Source organism: Pristis pectinata, chromosome 11, assembly GCF_009764475.1.
Source record: "Pristis pectinata isolate sPriPec2 chromosome 11, sPriPec2.1.pri, whole genome shotgun sequence".
Taxonomy (NCBI): Eukaryota; Metazoa; Chordata; class Chondrichthyes; order Rhinopristiformes; family Pristidae; genus Pristis; species Pristis pectinata.
Genome location: NC_067415.1, coordinates 18,279,214 through 18,296,502, shown reverse-complemented (window position 1 = coordinate 18,296,502; position 17,289 = coordinate 18,279,214). Strand labels below are relative to the sequence as shown.

General features: G+C 42.7%; 1 protein-coding gene across 2 annotated transcripts in view; it reads left to right on the top strand.

The window, feature by feature from the left end:
- Nucleotides 1-17,289, top strand: part of LOC127576238 (rho guanine nucleotide exchange factor 17-like) — a 336,698-nt gene that overhangs the window by 288,708 nt on the left and 30,701 nt on the right. For both annotated transcript variants that reach the window (XM_052026676.1, XM_052026675.1), the window contains exons 12-14: nucleotides 6,785-6,858; nucleotides 14,936-15,129; nucleotides 16,130-16,395. In XM_052026676.1, the coding sequence (XP_051882636.1) occupies nucleotides 6,785-6,858; nucleotides 14,936-15,129; nucleotides 16,130-16,395 (534 nt within the window). The remainder of the gene's footprint in view (nucleotides 1-6,784; nucleotides 6,859-14,935; nucleotides 15,130-16,129; nucleotides 16,396-17,289) is intronic.

The following is a 17,289-nucleotide window of genomic DNA, read 5'->3' as shown; positions in this document are numbered from 1 at the left end:
TAACACCCTTTCTGAATAAGGGTATCACTTTGGCAGTTTTCCAACCTTTCATTATCTCTCCAGTGTCTGAGGATTTTTGGAAGGCCACAACCAAAGCATCCACAATCCCTGTAGCTATTTCTTCAAACCATCAGGTCCAGAAGACCTGTCAGCCTTTAGCCCCATTAGTTGGCCTCATACTATTTCTCCTGTGAATGCCACCAACATATTTAATTTTGATCATAATTGAAGAGCCATTATGTATAGTTACAGGTATATTGACCTGTCAGGAGATAGAACATAGAACAGTACAGCACAGTATGGGCCCTTTGGCCCACAATGTTGTGCCGACCTACATAAACTTATTCCACGATCCATCTAACCCTTCCCTCCAACATAGCCCATAACCCTCTATTTTTCTTATATCCATGTGCCTATCTAAGGGTCTTTTAAATGTCTCTATTGTATCAGCCTCTACTACCACCCCTGGCAGTGCGTTCCACGTACCCACTGCACTCTGTGTAAAAAAACCTACCTCTGACATCTCCCCTGAACTTTCCTCCACTCACCTTAAACAGATGTCCTCTAGGATTGGCCATTGCCACCCTTGGAAAAAGATGCTGTCTGTCCACTCTATTCCTCTCATAATCTTATACACATTTATCAAGTCACCTCTCATCCTGCGTCGCTCCAAAGAGAAAAGCCCCAGCTCATAGAACAAGCATAGAACATAGAACAGTACAGCACAATACAGGCCCTTCAGCCCACCATGTTGTGCCGACCTTTAAACCTCGCCTAATACTATCTAACCCCTTCCTCCTACATAACCCTCTATTTTAAATTCCTCCATATGCTTATCTAGTAATCTCTTGAACTTGACCAATGTACCTACCTCCACCACCGCCCCAGGCAGCACATTCCATGCCCCAACCACTCTCTGGGTAAAAAACCTTCCTCTGATATCTCCCTTGAACTTCACACCCATTACTTTAAAGCCATGCCCTCTTGTATTGAGCATTGGTGCTCTGGGAAAGAGGCGCTGGCTGTCCACTCTATCTATTCCTCTTAATATTTTGTACACCTCTAATATTTTGTACCCTAGCTCGCTCAACCTTTCCTCATAAAATATGTTCTCTAATCCAGGCAGCATCCTGGATGGGCAAGAGATTACTCTGTTGAGTCTGTGCAGGTTTATAGAATTTAGCAGTGGCTGAGAAACTGTACACAGCTGCACAGGGCAAGAGATTAGCATTACTCCAAGGTGATCGCATCAGTCACAATGCCATTTTTGGTAACAAAGGATGAAAACAAATGTAAGTTAAAGTTTAGATTTCAGAAAAGTAGTCATGATCAAACTAGTTACAATACTGTATGCCGAGTGTAGTGCAGCCAAATGTAAAGGGGCAGCACAACGATGAGACAACACTTCTTTGAGAATGTGTGGCACTTGGACCTGTTTACAGATTGGCACCCTTTGCTCATTGCTGAGTAAAAGCCTGCTCTGTGATTGGTTGATTTGGTGCCACAGCTTTGTTCAAGAAGCAAAACCATTTTCGTTCTGGTCCAACCTCCCCCAGCCATCAAAATTTACTTGGACTCAGTTTCCTGATTCATGCTGTGTGTTATTACCATTCTCATTATCTAACCCTCACAGTCTGTTTCCCTCAGAAATGTAAAAACCTTCAAAATAATTGGATGCCAAGTCAATAACCATCTCTGCTCCGGGCTTGAGCCATCTTCAGCATGTCATCATGTTCCAGCTAAAAATGTTACCATATCTTAGACTTTAAAGAAACCATAATCTCTTTTGATAATCTGCATTTGTTGCATATCCCAGTTTAGGAAGCCACTCATGGTCATATATCATCAACACAGTACTTCACGAATGATCTGGATCCTGGTGATATGCCAACAAAAAAATGTTCAGCCAGTTGTACTAAACAAAAATCTTTATGAACTTTTTCAGTGCTTTGAATTCTTTGGACAGTACAGCTGCAATCAGTGCTTTCCTCTATCACTGGGGCTTCTGCCATGTACCAGCTTATGCCCTTTTTAAGAAGTTAGAGAGAAATATTACTTATATCAAATGATATATAGTTTGCAGTATTATCCACCAACTAGATGTGTTAACTCTGGAAGCAATGAGTTCTGCCTAATTTTCCATCTGCTCCCAATGTAGTCAGTACTTCAGTCGATTGGAGTTCACCTTCACACTTGACCTTCGGGTCATATAAATATAAAAGGTCAGCTACTAGTGGCATTCCCATGGTGATCCATGGGAAGAAAAAACTGCTGGGTGCAGAACCCAACAATCTCTGGGCAAATGAATATAATAACATTCAATGTTTCTTTAAAAGGGGATAGTTGGAGTGCAATCAATGCCCCTTGTGTTAGTTACTCTGCCTGGGTGCCTTTAAATGTAGCTGCCTCTGCCATTTCCTCTGGCAGCTCGCTGCACATACCCACCACCCTCTGTGTGGAAAACGTTACCCCTCAGGCCCCCTTTAAATCTTTCCCCTCTCACCTTCAATCTAATAGTGTTAGATTCTCCTACCCTGAGAAAAAGACTGTGACCGTTCACCTTGTCTGTGCCCCTCATGATTTTATATAGCTCTGTAAAGTCACCCCTCAGCCTCCTACACCCCAGGGAAGAAATGCTCCAGCTTTTCCTTATAATGAAAGCCCTACAGTCACAATCATATCCTCGGGAATCTTTTCTGTATACTTTCCAACTTAATGACATCCTTCCTATAGCTGGGTGAGCAGAAATGCACACAATACTCCAAGTGCAGTCTCACCAACATCTTGTACAGTTGTTACGTGACGTCCCAGCCCTTGTACTCAATGCCCTGACCAATGAGGGTAAGCGTGTCAAACACCTTTTTCACCACACTGTCTGCCTGTGTTGCAACTTTCAGAGAAATACGTACTTGTATCCCTAGATTTCTCTGTTCTACAACACTCTCCAGGGCCCTTCCATTTACTAAGTCCTGCCCTGGTTTAACTTACCAAACTGCAACACCACACTTGTCTGAGTTAAATTCCATCTGCCAACCTTTGGCCCATGACTTTCCCAGCTGATCTAGATCCTGTTATAATCTTAGGCAACCTTCTTCACTGCCTACTACATCATGAATTTTGGGGTCATCCACAAACTTACTAAACATGCCAACTACATTCTCATCCAAATCATTAATATAGATGATGAACAACAGTGGACCCAGCACCGATTTCTGTGGCACAGCGCTGGTCACAGATCTCCAATCTGAAATACAACCCTCCACTACCACTCCCTGACTCCTACCTTCAAGCCAATTTTGTATCCAATTGGTTAGCTCACCCTGGATCCCATGTTATCTCCCTTCCAGACCAGCCTACCATGCGGAACCTTGTCAAAAGCCTTGCTAAAGTCCATGTAGACAATGCCTACCGCCCTACCTTCATCTGTCTTCTCGGTCACCTCTTCAAAAAACTCAAATCAAATTCATCAGATGTGATTTCCCACACATAAAACAATGCTGTCTATCCTTTATCAGTCTTTGCCTTTCCAAATGCAGGTAGATCCTGTCTCTCAGAAACCTCTACAGTAACTTTCCCACTGCTGATGTGAGGCTCACCAGCCTGTGGTTCCCTGGCTTGTCTTTCAGCCTTTCTTAAATAAAAGCACAACATTAGCCGCCCCCGCACCCCCCCAGTCCCTGGTACCTCAGTCGTAGCTAACGATGATACAAGTATCTCTGCCAGGGCCCCAGCAATTTCTTGGAGGCACAAGAGACTGCACATGCTGCAGTATGGAGCAACAAACAATCTGCTAGAGGAACTCAGTGGGTCGAGCAGCATCTGTGGAAGGACAGGAACTGTCGACATTTCAGTTCGAAACCCTGCATCAGGACTGAAATGTCGACAATTCTTTTCCCCCAGCAATTTCTTTCCTGACTTCCCACAATGTCCTAGGATACACTTGGTCAGACCCCGGCGAATGATCCACCTTTATGTGCTTTAAGACTGCCAGCACTTTCTCTGTTGGAATTTGGATTTGTTTCAAGACATCACTACTCTCTTTTCTGAATTGCCTCACTTCCATGACCTTCTCCACAGTAAATACAGACGAGAAATATTCATTTAAGAACTCACCCATCCCCTGTGGCTCCACACATAGATGACCACATTGATCCGTAAAGGGCCTTATTCTCTCCTTAGATATCCTTTTGCTCTTCATGTACTTATGGAATCTCTTCGGATTCTCCTTTACCTGATCTGCCAAAGCTATCTCATGTCCTCTTTTTTGTCCTCCTGATTTCCCGCTTAAGTTTACTCCCACATCCCTTGTACTCCTCAAGGGATTCACTGTCCCAGCTGCATGTACCTGGGATGGAACATTTCAGTTATGTCGAGAGACTGGATAGGCTGCATTGGTTTCCCTTGCAGTAGAGGAGGCTGAGGGGGACCTGATAGATGTACACAAAATTATGATGAGCATAGATAGAGTAGAAAGTCAGAAGCTTTTCCCCATGACAGAGGTGATTAAAATCAGAGGGCAAAAGTAAAGGGTAAGAGGTGTAGAGGGGGTCTCAGGAAGAATTTTTTCACCCCGAGACTGGTTGCAAGCTGGCAGGCACTGACTGAGAGGGTGGTAGATGCAGGTACTCTCACAACATTTAAGAAGTATCTGGAAGAGCACTTGAATCACCAACCAAAGTAGCCTATGGACCAAGCACTGGTAAATGGCATTACTATATTGGTATTGGTTTATTAGATGAGTACTGGATGGTCGGCGCAGACATGATGGGCCAAAAGGCCTGTATCTGTGCTGTATGACTTACTGTAAGAGCAATCCAGTTAGCTCCATTCCCTAACTTCTTTCATGAAGTCCTGAATTTTTTTTCCCCTTCCGGTCTTTAACCAATTCCTTTTTGAAATTCATGATTGAATCTGCATCCACCACCTTTATAGTTGGTGATCCTAGATCATTGAAAAAATTATTCCCTGTCACTTTAAGTCTAGTCTTCTGCTTCCTGAATCTTCTGCCAATGGGAACTACTTGTCTTTATTCACTTTGTCTAAACCCTTCAAGATTTTGAGTGACTCTATCAAATCCCCTTTCAACTACTACCCAAAGGAGAGAAACCCCAGTGTTCCCAAATAACTAGCGTTCCCTTATCCCCGGAGCCATGCCAGTCAATCTTTTCTCCAACGTAAGACCTTCACATTGAAAAGTACAGTGTTGTCAGTCTTGAGTTATGTTGCAGACTATTTTTTCAGGCATAAGGGTGCAGAGGGCTGGGAATAACTTAGCGAGCCTCACTGAGTGCTGGCTTGCTTGGTACAATCTCACTCATTGCAAATAGACATCATCAGAGTATGATTGTCATATCATATGTCAGAAATAATTCCGAAGTATGTAATCTGATCTGCCTGTCCTCTTTAATAAGGATTAAGGAGATGGTATCAGAAATATGGGCCTGCATTTGTGGCTTTATTCATGACTGATGGCAGCTTTTGAAATTCTCTCTTTGTGTCATGCCTAAAGAATTATTTTCTGCAAGCAGCCAATATTAGGTCTTAAAAAGTGAAAAGGCAAAGATTGACTGAATCATTTCCTTCTAATCCTTTAGAATGCATAATATTAAACTGGAGTCCAATTACAATTTGGATCCTGTAGAACAAGAAAAATACACCGGTATCAATGCCAGCCTGTTACTTTATTGAAATTCATGATATTGTCTTACATTGATATTACAAAAGGTGCCAATTCCATTCAATTTACATTTTTCACTTTTAATGTGCAGAACTCTTACTGAATGTTGTTGAAAATCTAAAACACTGCAGATGCTGGGAATCTGAAATAAAAGCAGAAAATGCTGGAAACACTCAGCAGGTCAGGCAGCATCAGTGGAAGGGGAAACAAAATTAAAGGTTTCAGGTCAAAGACCCGCTGAGTGTTTCTAGCATTTTCTCTTTTTGTATTGAATTCACGTTTGAATGAACCGTTTTTATATTTGAAGCCTCACAGAAAAATGAAGCATACAATTTTCTTTCTGAAGCAGTTTTACAAGCCAATTAGCCTGGCTGTTGCTGATAAGTTTTTTGACCTGATTTTATATATATATATATATATATATATATATATAAATGCACTTGGAGTGGGAGGAAATTCACCTTGTCGTTTTAATTGCAGCTTCAGCTCCCTAAGTTGGCTTAAAATTGATGAATCTCACCAATAAATGAGTCTGGGGCAATTTTATATTCCTTTTCTGTTCTTGAAGGGAGTTGTTCAACCTCATGATGTCCATATCCTGTTCTCTCTTTGTGTTGGTGTGATCCTGATGAAAGGTCAATCCTGTTGTGCACAAGGTCTTGGTAAAGGAGGTTGGGCTGTTGTTAGGGTGCACCACCAATAGCAAGGTTGCCATCATTAAAATGCTTAGACCCCAAATTCTCAACCAGAAAGATATTGAAATACATTTTTATGGTCTTAGTTCTTTTTCTGATTTTTCATCAACCTATAGTGAAGTGCAGCCAACCTGATACTTCCATCCCTTCATCTGACATCATGTTGCTGTTTTCTGTGATCACTCCTGCCCTTTTTTTTACTGACTTTGTTCTGTCTGGGGAATTCAATTCATCCATGAATAGGAACAGATGCTCCATTGGTTTCTTTCAGATGCTTCTTCAGTTGGTTTTAAATGGGGTTATTGATGGGGAGGATAACTCTTTAAATGGGTGATCAGCCTTGGCTTTGCTCAGTTGCCTTTTATCTTCAGTGCATTGTTTTAGGCCTGTTTTTCTTTATTTATCTTTACAGCTTTGAACAAAGATCACTGGGATCCTGAATTCCTGAAGGCCATTCCCATCATGAAGACACGGAGTGGAATGCAGGTAGTTTGTCTGAGACTTGAAATTAATAAATTACTGGCAGGGTATTAGTTCACTCATTTCTCCATTTAATTCCTTCTTTAAACTAAGCAGAAACTGGAATTTGATGCCACCATTTTGGTTGCTTGTGTTACAACCTCACAGACAGCAATTTCTAGCCTGATTTGACTTATTGTACTGGAAAACAAGTTAATTTACCAAATTAGCATGTCTACTGTGACATTACTTGAAAGAATGGGCAGCACAGTGGCTCAGCAGGTAGAGCCGCTGCCTCACGGCATCAGAGACCCAAGTTCAATCCTGACCTCGGGTGCTGTCTGTGTGGAGCTTGCATGTCCTACCTGTGACCACATGGGTTTCCTTTGGATGCTCCAGCTTCCTCCCACATCCACAAGATATGCAGATTGGTAGGTTAATTGGCCGCTGTAAATTGCCCCCAATGTATAGGTGAGCGGTAGAATCTGAGGGGAGTTGATGAGAATAAACAAATGGGATCACTGAAGGTTAGTGTAAATGGGTGTTAATGGTTGATGCAGACTTGGTGACTCTCTAGTGAGAGACATTGGTGAGTAAAGAGATAGCTTTCTATTGTACGGAATCTGTTGCCAGAATATAAGAGACAGACTGGTAGTTCATTGAATCTCTGGTCCTCTGGGCCCCAACAAGAAAGTAAAAGCAAATAATGATTTGAAAGCTTACCTTTTCAGACCTGACTCTGATCCTTCTTGTTGGTGGATTAACCTGGCAGGATTCTGACTGGCACCACATGCTTAATTGTCCCAGTAAAGATTGGAGGTGGGTCCAGATGATGTGACGAGGACAGACATATATAGGTTAAAATGGACCTTGTGCGGGGGTCTCCACTGCCTGACAGGGTGCTAACATTGTATTTCATGAAAAAAGTCCATGTTATGGGTGGACCTTGTGTTTGTGTATGTGCCTCATTTTATCTTGCCATGAAGGCAAGTTTTAATTTTATTTAGAGGTCAGCGGCAAGTTGACAGGGCTCATGTTGACCACAAAATCGTGGTTGATGTGACTTTACTAAGCCAGGATATCATCTTTGTAGGTCAGGTGCCCAGTGTAGGAAAATGATGTCATGCCGGGCAGCCATTTTACTACTTAAATAAGGGTAATCCCTTTGAATTTGGGAATTGGTAGCAATGTTGACAGGTCAAAAGAGCAATAGAAAGTTGGAGCCATCAGTTCCCATTGACTGATGGAATTGACTGTGGTATATTTTATTTAGTCACGGGATGTTGGCATTTATTACCAGGTCCTTTTTGCACTTGAGAAGATAGTGGTACTTCTTGAACCTCTGCAGTCTGTGTGGTGAACACACTCACTTGGGGTAGGGAGTTCCAGGATACACAGTGAAGAGGTACCAATATATTTCCATGTTACAAAGGTGTGTGACTTGGAGCAGAGCTTTAAGGTGATGGATTTTCTGTGCATTTGCTGCCCTTGTCTCACCAGGTGCAAAGTGGATTCCGTGCTGTCATTCATAGGTTCCAATTACATTCCTACTCTAGGACGGCTTGGAATGTGTCAGGCATTCAGCCAAAGTTAATGTTTCAGCTGATTATCCAATTAAAAATTATAATAATAGTCCCATTGTACTTAAAGCAAAATGGCTGTCTGAGGTAACCAAGTAAGTTCAGACTATACAACAGTGGATGAACTAACTCGGGCCTAGTGTATTGTGTTTGTGCTTAGCCAAGTGAACCCAGCCAGGATGGAACTTGGGCTTTTTCAGTTGGATTGGACAGAAGGAAGGCCTTCATATCGGATCAATATAAAGTGATCTATGCCGGAGAGTGCATGAAAACCGGGTGAATGGAGGATCAGTCTGGATTTCACCACCATTCCCAGTCAAAAAACTCCAGGTTCACTCTGAGAAAGATGTGGGATTGGTGCAAAGAGCTGGCAGATATAATAAGCTGAATGGTTTGGGGCTATGGCAATCTACCTAAGGGTACCTTATTTTATTCATACACGGTGTGAGGGTGTCACCAGCAAAGCCAGCATTTATTGTCTATCCCTAATTTTCCTTAAGAAAGGTGCAGGAATCTGAAACCCTCTCTGAGCAGTGGTGCAGGAGGGAGGGTTTCAGATTCCTGGGGCATTGGAACCGGTTCTGGGGGAGGTGGGACCAGTACAAACCAGACGGTCCACACCTGGGCAGGACTCGGATCAATGACCGGGAGGGATCGTTTGCTAGTGCTGTTGGGGAGGGTTTAAACTAATATGGCAGGGGGATGGGAATCCATGCAGAAAGACAGAGGGAAGCAAAGCAGAGACCAGAGCCAAAGTCAGAAAAGAGAAAAGTAAGAGTGTACAGAAAAGTCAAATGCAAAGGACACAAAGGTTACTAGATTCTAAAAGGACAATGAGTGTAGGGGCACTTTATCTGAATGCCCGTAGTATTCAAAACAAGGTCAGTGAACCTGTGGCACAAATCAGTACAAAGAGGTATGATTTAGTGGCCATTACAGAAATGTGGTTGCAGGGTGGAGATGGAGTGAGAATTAAATATCCAAGGGTTTCAGGTAATAAGGAAGGACAGGCAGGAAGGTAAGGGAGGTGGGGTAGCACTCTTAATTAAGAATGAGATCAGGGCAATAGTGAGAGACGATATAAGATCTAAGGAGCAGAATGTTCAGTCCATCTGGATAGACATCAGGAATAGTAAGGGGAAAATAATCATTGGCGGGAGTTGTCTCTAGGCCACCGAACAATAACATTACAGTGGCACAGGCAATAAACCAAGAAATATTTGATGCATGTAAGAATGGAACAGCAGTTGTCACAGGGGACTTTAACTTGCACATAGATTGGGCGAATCAAGTTGGTCGAGGCAGTCTTGAGGAGGACTTCATAGGATGCACCCATGATAGCTTTCTTGAACAGCATGTTAGTGAACCTATAAAGGAAAATGCTATCTTAGATCTAGTCCTGTGCAATGAGACAGGTAAAATTAACGATCTTGTAGTTAGACATCCTCTTGGAAAGAGTGATCATAGTATGATTGAATTTCTCATAAAATGGAGGGTGCAATAGTTTGATCTAAAACCAGTGTATTATGCCTAAACAAGGGAGACTACAACAGGATGAGGGAGGAGTTGGCTAGTGTAGACTGGGAACACAGTTATATGGTGGGACAGTTGAGGAATGGTGGAAGACTTTCAAAGAGATTTTTCACAGTGCTCAACAAAAGTATATTCCAGTTGAAAGCAAGGACAGTAAGGGTGAGAAGAGCCAGCTTTGGATAACGAAGGAAATAAAAGAAGGCATCAAGCTAAAAGCTCATGCATACAAAGTCGCCAAGAGTAGTGGGAAACTGGAACATTGGGAAAAATTTAAAAAACAACAACTAAGCAAGCAATAAGCAAAAGGAAGATAGATTATGGAAGTAAACTAGCACAAAATATAAAAACAGAAAGTAAAAGTTTTTTTAAAATTATATAAATAGAAAAGGGTGGCTAAAGTGAACGTAGGTCCCTTGGAAGATGAGAAGGGGGAATTAATATTGGATAATGTGGAAATGTCCGAGGCCTTGAACGACTATTTTGTGTCGGTCTTCAGAGTGGAGGACACGTCTAGCATGCCAAAGAGAGATGTTATGGATGCGATGGGAGGTGAGGACCTCAATACAATCGCCGTCACTAAAGAGGTAGTGATGAGCAAACTAGTCAGCCTAAAGATAGACAAGTCCCCTGGTCCTGTTGGAATGCATCCCAGGGTACTGAAAGAAATGGCGAAAGTTATAGTAGAGGTGTTTGTGATAATTTACCAAAATTCTTTGGACTCTGGGCAGGTCCCAGCAGACTGAAAAACAACGAATGTCACACCACTGTTTAAAAAAGGATGTCGGTAAAAGGCAGGTAACTATACGTCAGTTAGCTTAATGTCTGTAGTCAGGAAAATGCTTGAAGCTATCACTAAGGAAGAAATAGTGAGACATCTGGATAGAAATGGTTTCATCAGGCAGACACAGCGTGGATTCAGGAAGGGCAGGTCCTGTTTGACAAACTTACTGGAGTTCTTTGAGGATATAATGAGTGCAGTGGATAGAAGGGAACAGGTGGATGTTGTATACTTGGATTTCCAGAAGTGTTTGATAAGGTGCTGCATAAAAGAATTATCCATAAAATAAGGATGCATGGAGTTGGGAGTAAGGTATTAGCATGGATAGAGGATTGGTTAACCAATAGAAGGCAGAGAGTTGGGATAAATGGGTGTTTCTCTGGTTGGCAATCAGTGGTGAGCGGGGTGCTGCAGGGGTCGGTGCGGGGCCCGCAACTGTTCACGATATACATTAACGATTTAGAAGAGGGGACTGAGTTTAGCGTATCTAAGTTTGCTGATGACACTAAATTGAGTAGAAAAGTAAATTGTGCAGGGGATGCGGAGTGTCTGCAGAGGTATATAGATAGGTTAAGTGAGTGACCAAGGGTCTGGCAGATGGAGTACAATGTTGGTAAATGCGAGGTCATCCACTTTGGAAGGAAAAATAGAAGATCAGATTATTATTTAAATGGTGAAAGATTGCAGCATGCTGTTGTGCAGAGGGACTTGGGAGTGCTTGTGCATGAATTGGTTTGCAGGTATAACAGGTTATCAAGAAGGCAAATAGAATGTTGGCCTTCATTGCTAGAGGGATTGAATTTAAGAGCAGGGAGGTTATGCTGCAACTGTACAGGGTACTGGTGAGGCTGCACCTGGAGTACTGCGTGCAGTTCTGGTCTCCTTACTTGAGGAAAGATATACTGGCTTTGGAGGCAGTGCAGAGGAGGTTCACCAGGTTGATTCCAGAGATGAGTGGATTAGCCTATGAGGAGAGATTGAGTCACCTGTGACTATACTCGCTGGAATTCAGAAGAATGAGAGGGGATCTTATAGAAACATATAAAATTATGAAAGGGATGGATAAGATAAAGGCAGGAAAGTTGCTTCCACTGGTAGGTGAGACTAGAACTAGGGGACATAACCTCGAGATTCGGGGGAATAGATTTAGGACGGAGATGAGGAGAGTAGTGAATCTGTGGAATTCTTTGCCTAGGGAAGCAGTAGAAGCAACCTCATTAAATGTATTTAAGACACACTTCGATAGATTCTTGCATAGTAGGGGAATTAAAGGTTATGGGGAAAAGGCAGGTAGGTGGAGCTGAGTCCACGGCCGGATCAGCCATGATCTTATTGAATGGCGGAGAAGGCTCAACGGGCCAGATGGCCGACTCCTGCTCCTATTTCTTACATTGTTATGTAGAGGTGAGCTCCCTTCTTGAACCACCACACTCTAGGTGCAGAGCATTATACAACAGTAATTATTGCAAATTAATGAATTATTTCACGTAATCCATGCTTCTCTTTGCTAGAGAGTTCCTGGATTTAGACCCAGCAACAATGAAGGAGTAACAACATTTTTTCAATTACCAAGAATTGTCCTCCAGACATTTGGTGTGGTTAAGATTGCAAAGGACGTTCATTCCTCTTGGTTCCCCTATCATCTGCTGCAGACCCAAAGTTTTTGTCCTTCAGGATTCAGATGACAGCAATTTTACAAAGTCTCTGTTGTGGTCTGGTGCCCGCTCTGTGCCCTTTGCTCTGCTTCTGACTGGGGTTCGACTTCGAGGAGTACTGAGCCATCAAGTGAAGATGGGTGGTGTGAGGGAACCATCAGGAGGATTTCATACCCCTGATTAACCAGCTACTCTGAGGCTTCATGACATCCAGACTGAATAAAGAAGGCTCTGTCTGACTGCCTACAATCGTCTCTGGCGGCTTGCCCTGTGGGTGGGTACAGAGCGCACCCAGTGACTGAGATGGCAGAGTCTGGGACATTGGCTGAGAGTTATGATCCTGTATCACTGTATTAGGCTGTTGCTTGACTCTTCTGTGGCAAAGCTTTCCCTCAATTTTGGCATGTCCCCAACGTTAACAAGGATTATTTGCAGCGTGTGCCTTTGCTGATTCAGTACCAAACTCAAACCCCGTAGACCCACCTGATTTAATTCTCAATGTATTTTCTGGTAGCAGCTTCATGAAACTAAGTGGCTTGGTGCACCACTTCAGGGTCACTCTCCGTGCTTTGCAGCTGGAGTCACATTTGGGCTATACTGGATGAGGACAGTGGGAACTATCCTTCCCCAACACACATCAGTGAACCTCATTGGTTTTAACAACTCAGTCATTCCACTGTCAATAGGTTTAGATACTTTAATCCATTAGTTGAGTTTACGTTCTCCATCTGGAATTTGAAGTTGTGCTTCTAGTCAATTTGCTCGTGCTAGTTTGCCAGTACGTAGTATAGCCACCATCCTGGTTTTTGTGAAGCCATGTCCATCCACTAGATTCTGCCTTCTACAGGCCCTGACTTTGCATAGGAAAAATGTTACTTGACTTCCCTCTAAAATGGTCTGACTCTTAATTTTTAGTTTGTTCAGGAATCCCCCTCAATGGAATTAATCTACTCTACAGAAAGCCTCAGTTGGATCACCCTCAAACGTCTAACCTCAAGAGAATCCATTCCAAATGTTATCTTTCTTCAAATGAGAAGAAAGTAAAAAAGTTAAACCTAACTCCAGCAGCAGTTTGGCTCGTGGTGCTGGCAAGCTGTCTGTATCACACAATGTTGAAAGAGGGTGACTGTGTACACTGATGTCATGGTTGGAATCAGGCAGTGCATCTGACAGAAATGAGCAAAGCATGAAAGATTGTCCGGGTGGTATTAACAGAGCTTCACTGAACCCACTAGAGAGAGGTCTCACTGCTTCTGATAGCTTAAAAGGATTTTTCAAAGAAGTTCAAAATCCTTGGTATTTGCAAATATTCAAGCCTGAACATTTTGGTTAAACAGTTGATGCTGTAATTTTTTGAGGCATATGGCAGTCATTCTGCACTTGAGTGGAAAGCATGAATGTCATAAGTTAATTGAGAAGTGCTTATGCATGACTCTCTAATTTTATGAAATACTGAAATCCTGTCTCAGGCATTACAAAGCAGGGGGCACATTAAAAGGTGCAGTTATTCAACAGTTGCTGAGAATACCTCAAGCAATATTGTTTCTGGAGTAGATGAGTTTCATTTGGCTACTATTTCAAGATATATCAGAATATCAGCAAAAGTGGCAGAGATAAGATAAGATTTCTTTATTAGTCACAGGTACATGGAAACACACAGTGAAATGCATCTTTTGCATAGGGTGTTCTGGGGGCAGCCTGCAAGTGTCACCACACTTCCGGCGCCAACATAGCATGCCCACAACTTCCTAACCCATACGTCTTTGGGACGTGGGAAGAAACCGGATCACCTGGAGGAAACCCACGCAGACACGGGGAGAACGTACAAACTCCTTACAGACAATGGCCAGAATTGAACCGGGGTTGCTGGCACTGTAATAGCATTACACTAACTGCTACACTACCGTGCCTGCCCACAAAGGAACTGTTCCCTGACCGGGATATAGAGGAACAGGTAGTATGCCTGGTCTTCTAGGTAGAATGGAAGAGAAACCTCTGCAATTGTTACAAGACATTTCTGTTTCCATTCTGTGTGGAGTAAAATCTGTGCATTTATAGTTACCTTCATGATTGCTCTTCCTTATGTTGCCGAATCATTGATTGGCAAGGAAAAAAGACCTCTACCGCATGACTGCCTGCTGCTACCTCCCTCCTACCATCATCTGCACTAAAGTGCCTCCTGTCTCACTTACTATAGCACAGGAGGCCATTCAGCCCATAAGATCCATGCTGGTTCCCACAGAGCAATCGTAAATTCCATTCCCCGCTACTTTGTAACCCTGCAACTTCTTCTCTCCTACGTTTCCGTCAACTCCCTGGAAGAACTGAATTGCCCATAATCTGTTCGATTTAACCATAAAGTAGGTTAATTCACTTGAGTCAGTTAATGGGGAAATTGTAAGGTCAAGGAAGTGCCAGTATAGGCAGACATTTCTGTTGGAATGATAAACTTTCTGACTGATATATTGGCTACACCATAGGAAATCCTTTGTTTAATCAACAAGAGTTCAACAAACCTTATAGTGAAACACTGACTGACAATATTGTGCTGTTTTCAGTTCTCCTGTGCATCTCCTAGCCATGGTGGGCCAGACAATGGCCATGAAGTTTGGGTCTGCAATAGCGATGGGTATGTTGGGCAGGTCTGCCTGCTCAGCATCAAACCAGTGCCCACAGTGGAAGCCTGCATCGCAGTCTGTTCAGCAAGGATCATCTGCATCGCCTCAGTGCCAGGCCTTAGTGGCACCTCCAGGTGGGGATTTATGCATATTACCCTTTAGTCCATTTTAAACTACCATCGCTGTATAATTAAACTGAGTGCATTGCCACAAATAGAATGTTTCTGATCTCAATAAACAAACTTACTTTCCACTATTGTGAAAACAGGCCAAGCTTGTAAAACATTCCAATGAAGATATATTGTCTCTCAGGCATGGAATGTTGCACAGGATTGAAAAATTGAATATGCCCTTAAGGCTTTATTGTCATTAGCATTGCTTGGTTTACAGACATTTACTGAGCAGTTTGCTATCTCTAATCTAAGTATATTTTCCTCAAACTGAAAAAACACACCATGTATACTAATGAAAAATTGTACTTGTTTTTGTAAATTTCCCAAAACCGATATTCTTTTTTAAAAGTAGTTTCCATTGCTCTCCTTCATAAAGTGTACACATATATAAACAATGGAACAGAGAAAACAACTTGTTAAAAGGTTGTTAACGGCCCATAAATGTCAGGAATTTACTTGTTAAATCATTTATTTTGGGTCAAGTTTACTTTCTGCAACATTAATAGCAATTCATAGAAAGTGATATTGTCCTGGAGTCAGACCTGTCATTAATTTTTGAGTCAAAATTGTTCAAAGGGTCTATTTTCTGCCCTGTGTCTGGAGTATGTTAGCATACCATTCATTAACTTTACCCATAGATGAAAACAGGCATTGAAGTTCTGGATCACACTTTCACAACAGGAACAGCAGTGTTCCTGTTTTCCTTTGGATATTGTTTTCTCAGTTCTATGGTCTTCATAATCAGTTTAAGTCACTCTGCTCCAACCACGGATGTAACATTCACGAAGTACTTGAGATACCAGTATATTTTCTTCAGGGTCAATGCTCTGTGGCAACTTCCACTAAAATTCCACATCTTGTAAGCGCTGAAGGGCTGTATTGTGCTGTACTGTTCTATGGTAAATGAATACAGAGAGAATGAATGGTGATTCTTTTCTCTCTCTACACTTTACCTTCTCAGAGACAGGTCAGAATTGCTTCTGAGCCCTTCCTGTTTACACCCACACCGAACCACAGCAGTGCCCATGGAAGAGAACACTTCCCAGCAGCCTCTCCTAATCTCCATCTCAAACTCTGCTCAGTTATTGGGGGAGTTGACGGAGAGCGGGAACAGAAGCCTGAACCCATTCGACAGCGACGACACTGAAGATGACGAGTCCTCCCCAAGCCCTTCAGGCACACTGAGGAGTCAGGCCAGCAGATCCACCATCTCCTCTAGCACAGGAAGTGAGTAGAGTTCATTTCCTGTTACATTTATGTCCTGTCGCTCTCCATTACTTTTCTCTTGTTCAGTTCTTCCTAACTCAAACCTTTTAATTGGGACGATACAGTGATCAGTGGAGACCCAGGAGACCGCAGATGCTGGAATCTGGAGCTACTCAGCGGGTTGAGCAGCGTCTGTGGGGGGGGGGGGGGGGGGGTTAGGGGTGGGAGGGGGATGGGAGGAAGGAATTTTCAACGAATTATCAAAGTCCTGATACAGGGTTTCGACCTGAAATGTTGACAATTCCTTTCCCCCCTCAGAGGTGCTGCTTGACCCGTTGAGTTCCTCCAGCAGATTGTTTGTTGATACAGTGGTCAATGTCTGGTGCACTCAAACCCTTCCTCAATATTGCCCTGGTTTATGAGATATAGCCCTAACTTCCAGGTATTTCCCAAGCTGGTTCTTCCACCTCGCACATTCTGCAGACATGCCCACTACCCTCTGCTGTGAGGGGAGCCTGTAGTGAAAGTGATGGATCTATTTCTATCCGGTCTAACAGAGGAAATATTTGCTCTCCACTTGTGTGTCCACATGTAAACTAGTTAACACGGTCACCAATCAACTCTGTTGTTAAGTTCATTGATTACAGTGTGGTGAATCCTCAGGAAAACAAAAACAAAGCAAAAGTCTGATAGGTGGTGAAATGATGATGGAGTATTGGAACATGTTGATTCAAAAGTAGAGATTCCCACAAAGGGAAATGCAAACATTTTGATATGTTGCAAAAATCCAACGTAACTTTACATGGTAGGATTAGTTCCATTAACAAACTGTGAAAGAAGGACGTGCATTTATATAGTGCTTTTAAAATCCCAGTCAGAGATTGATTTTCTGCCCGATTGCGTGCTTTTAAAATG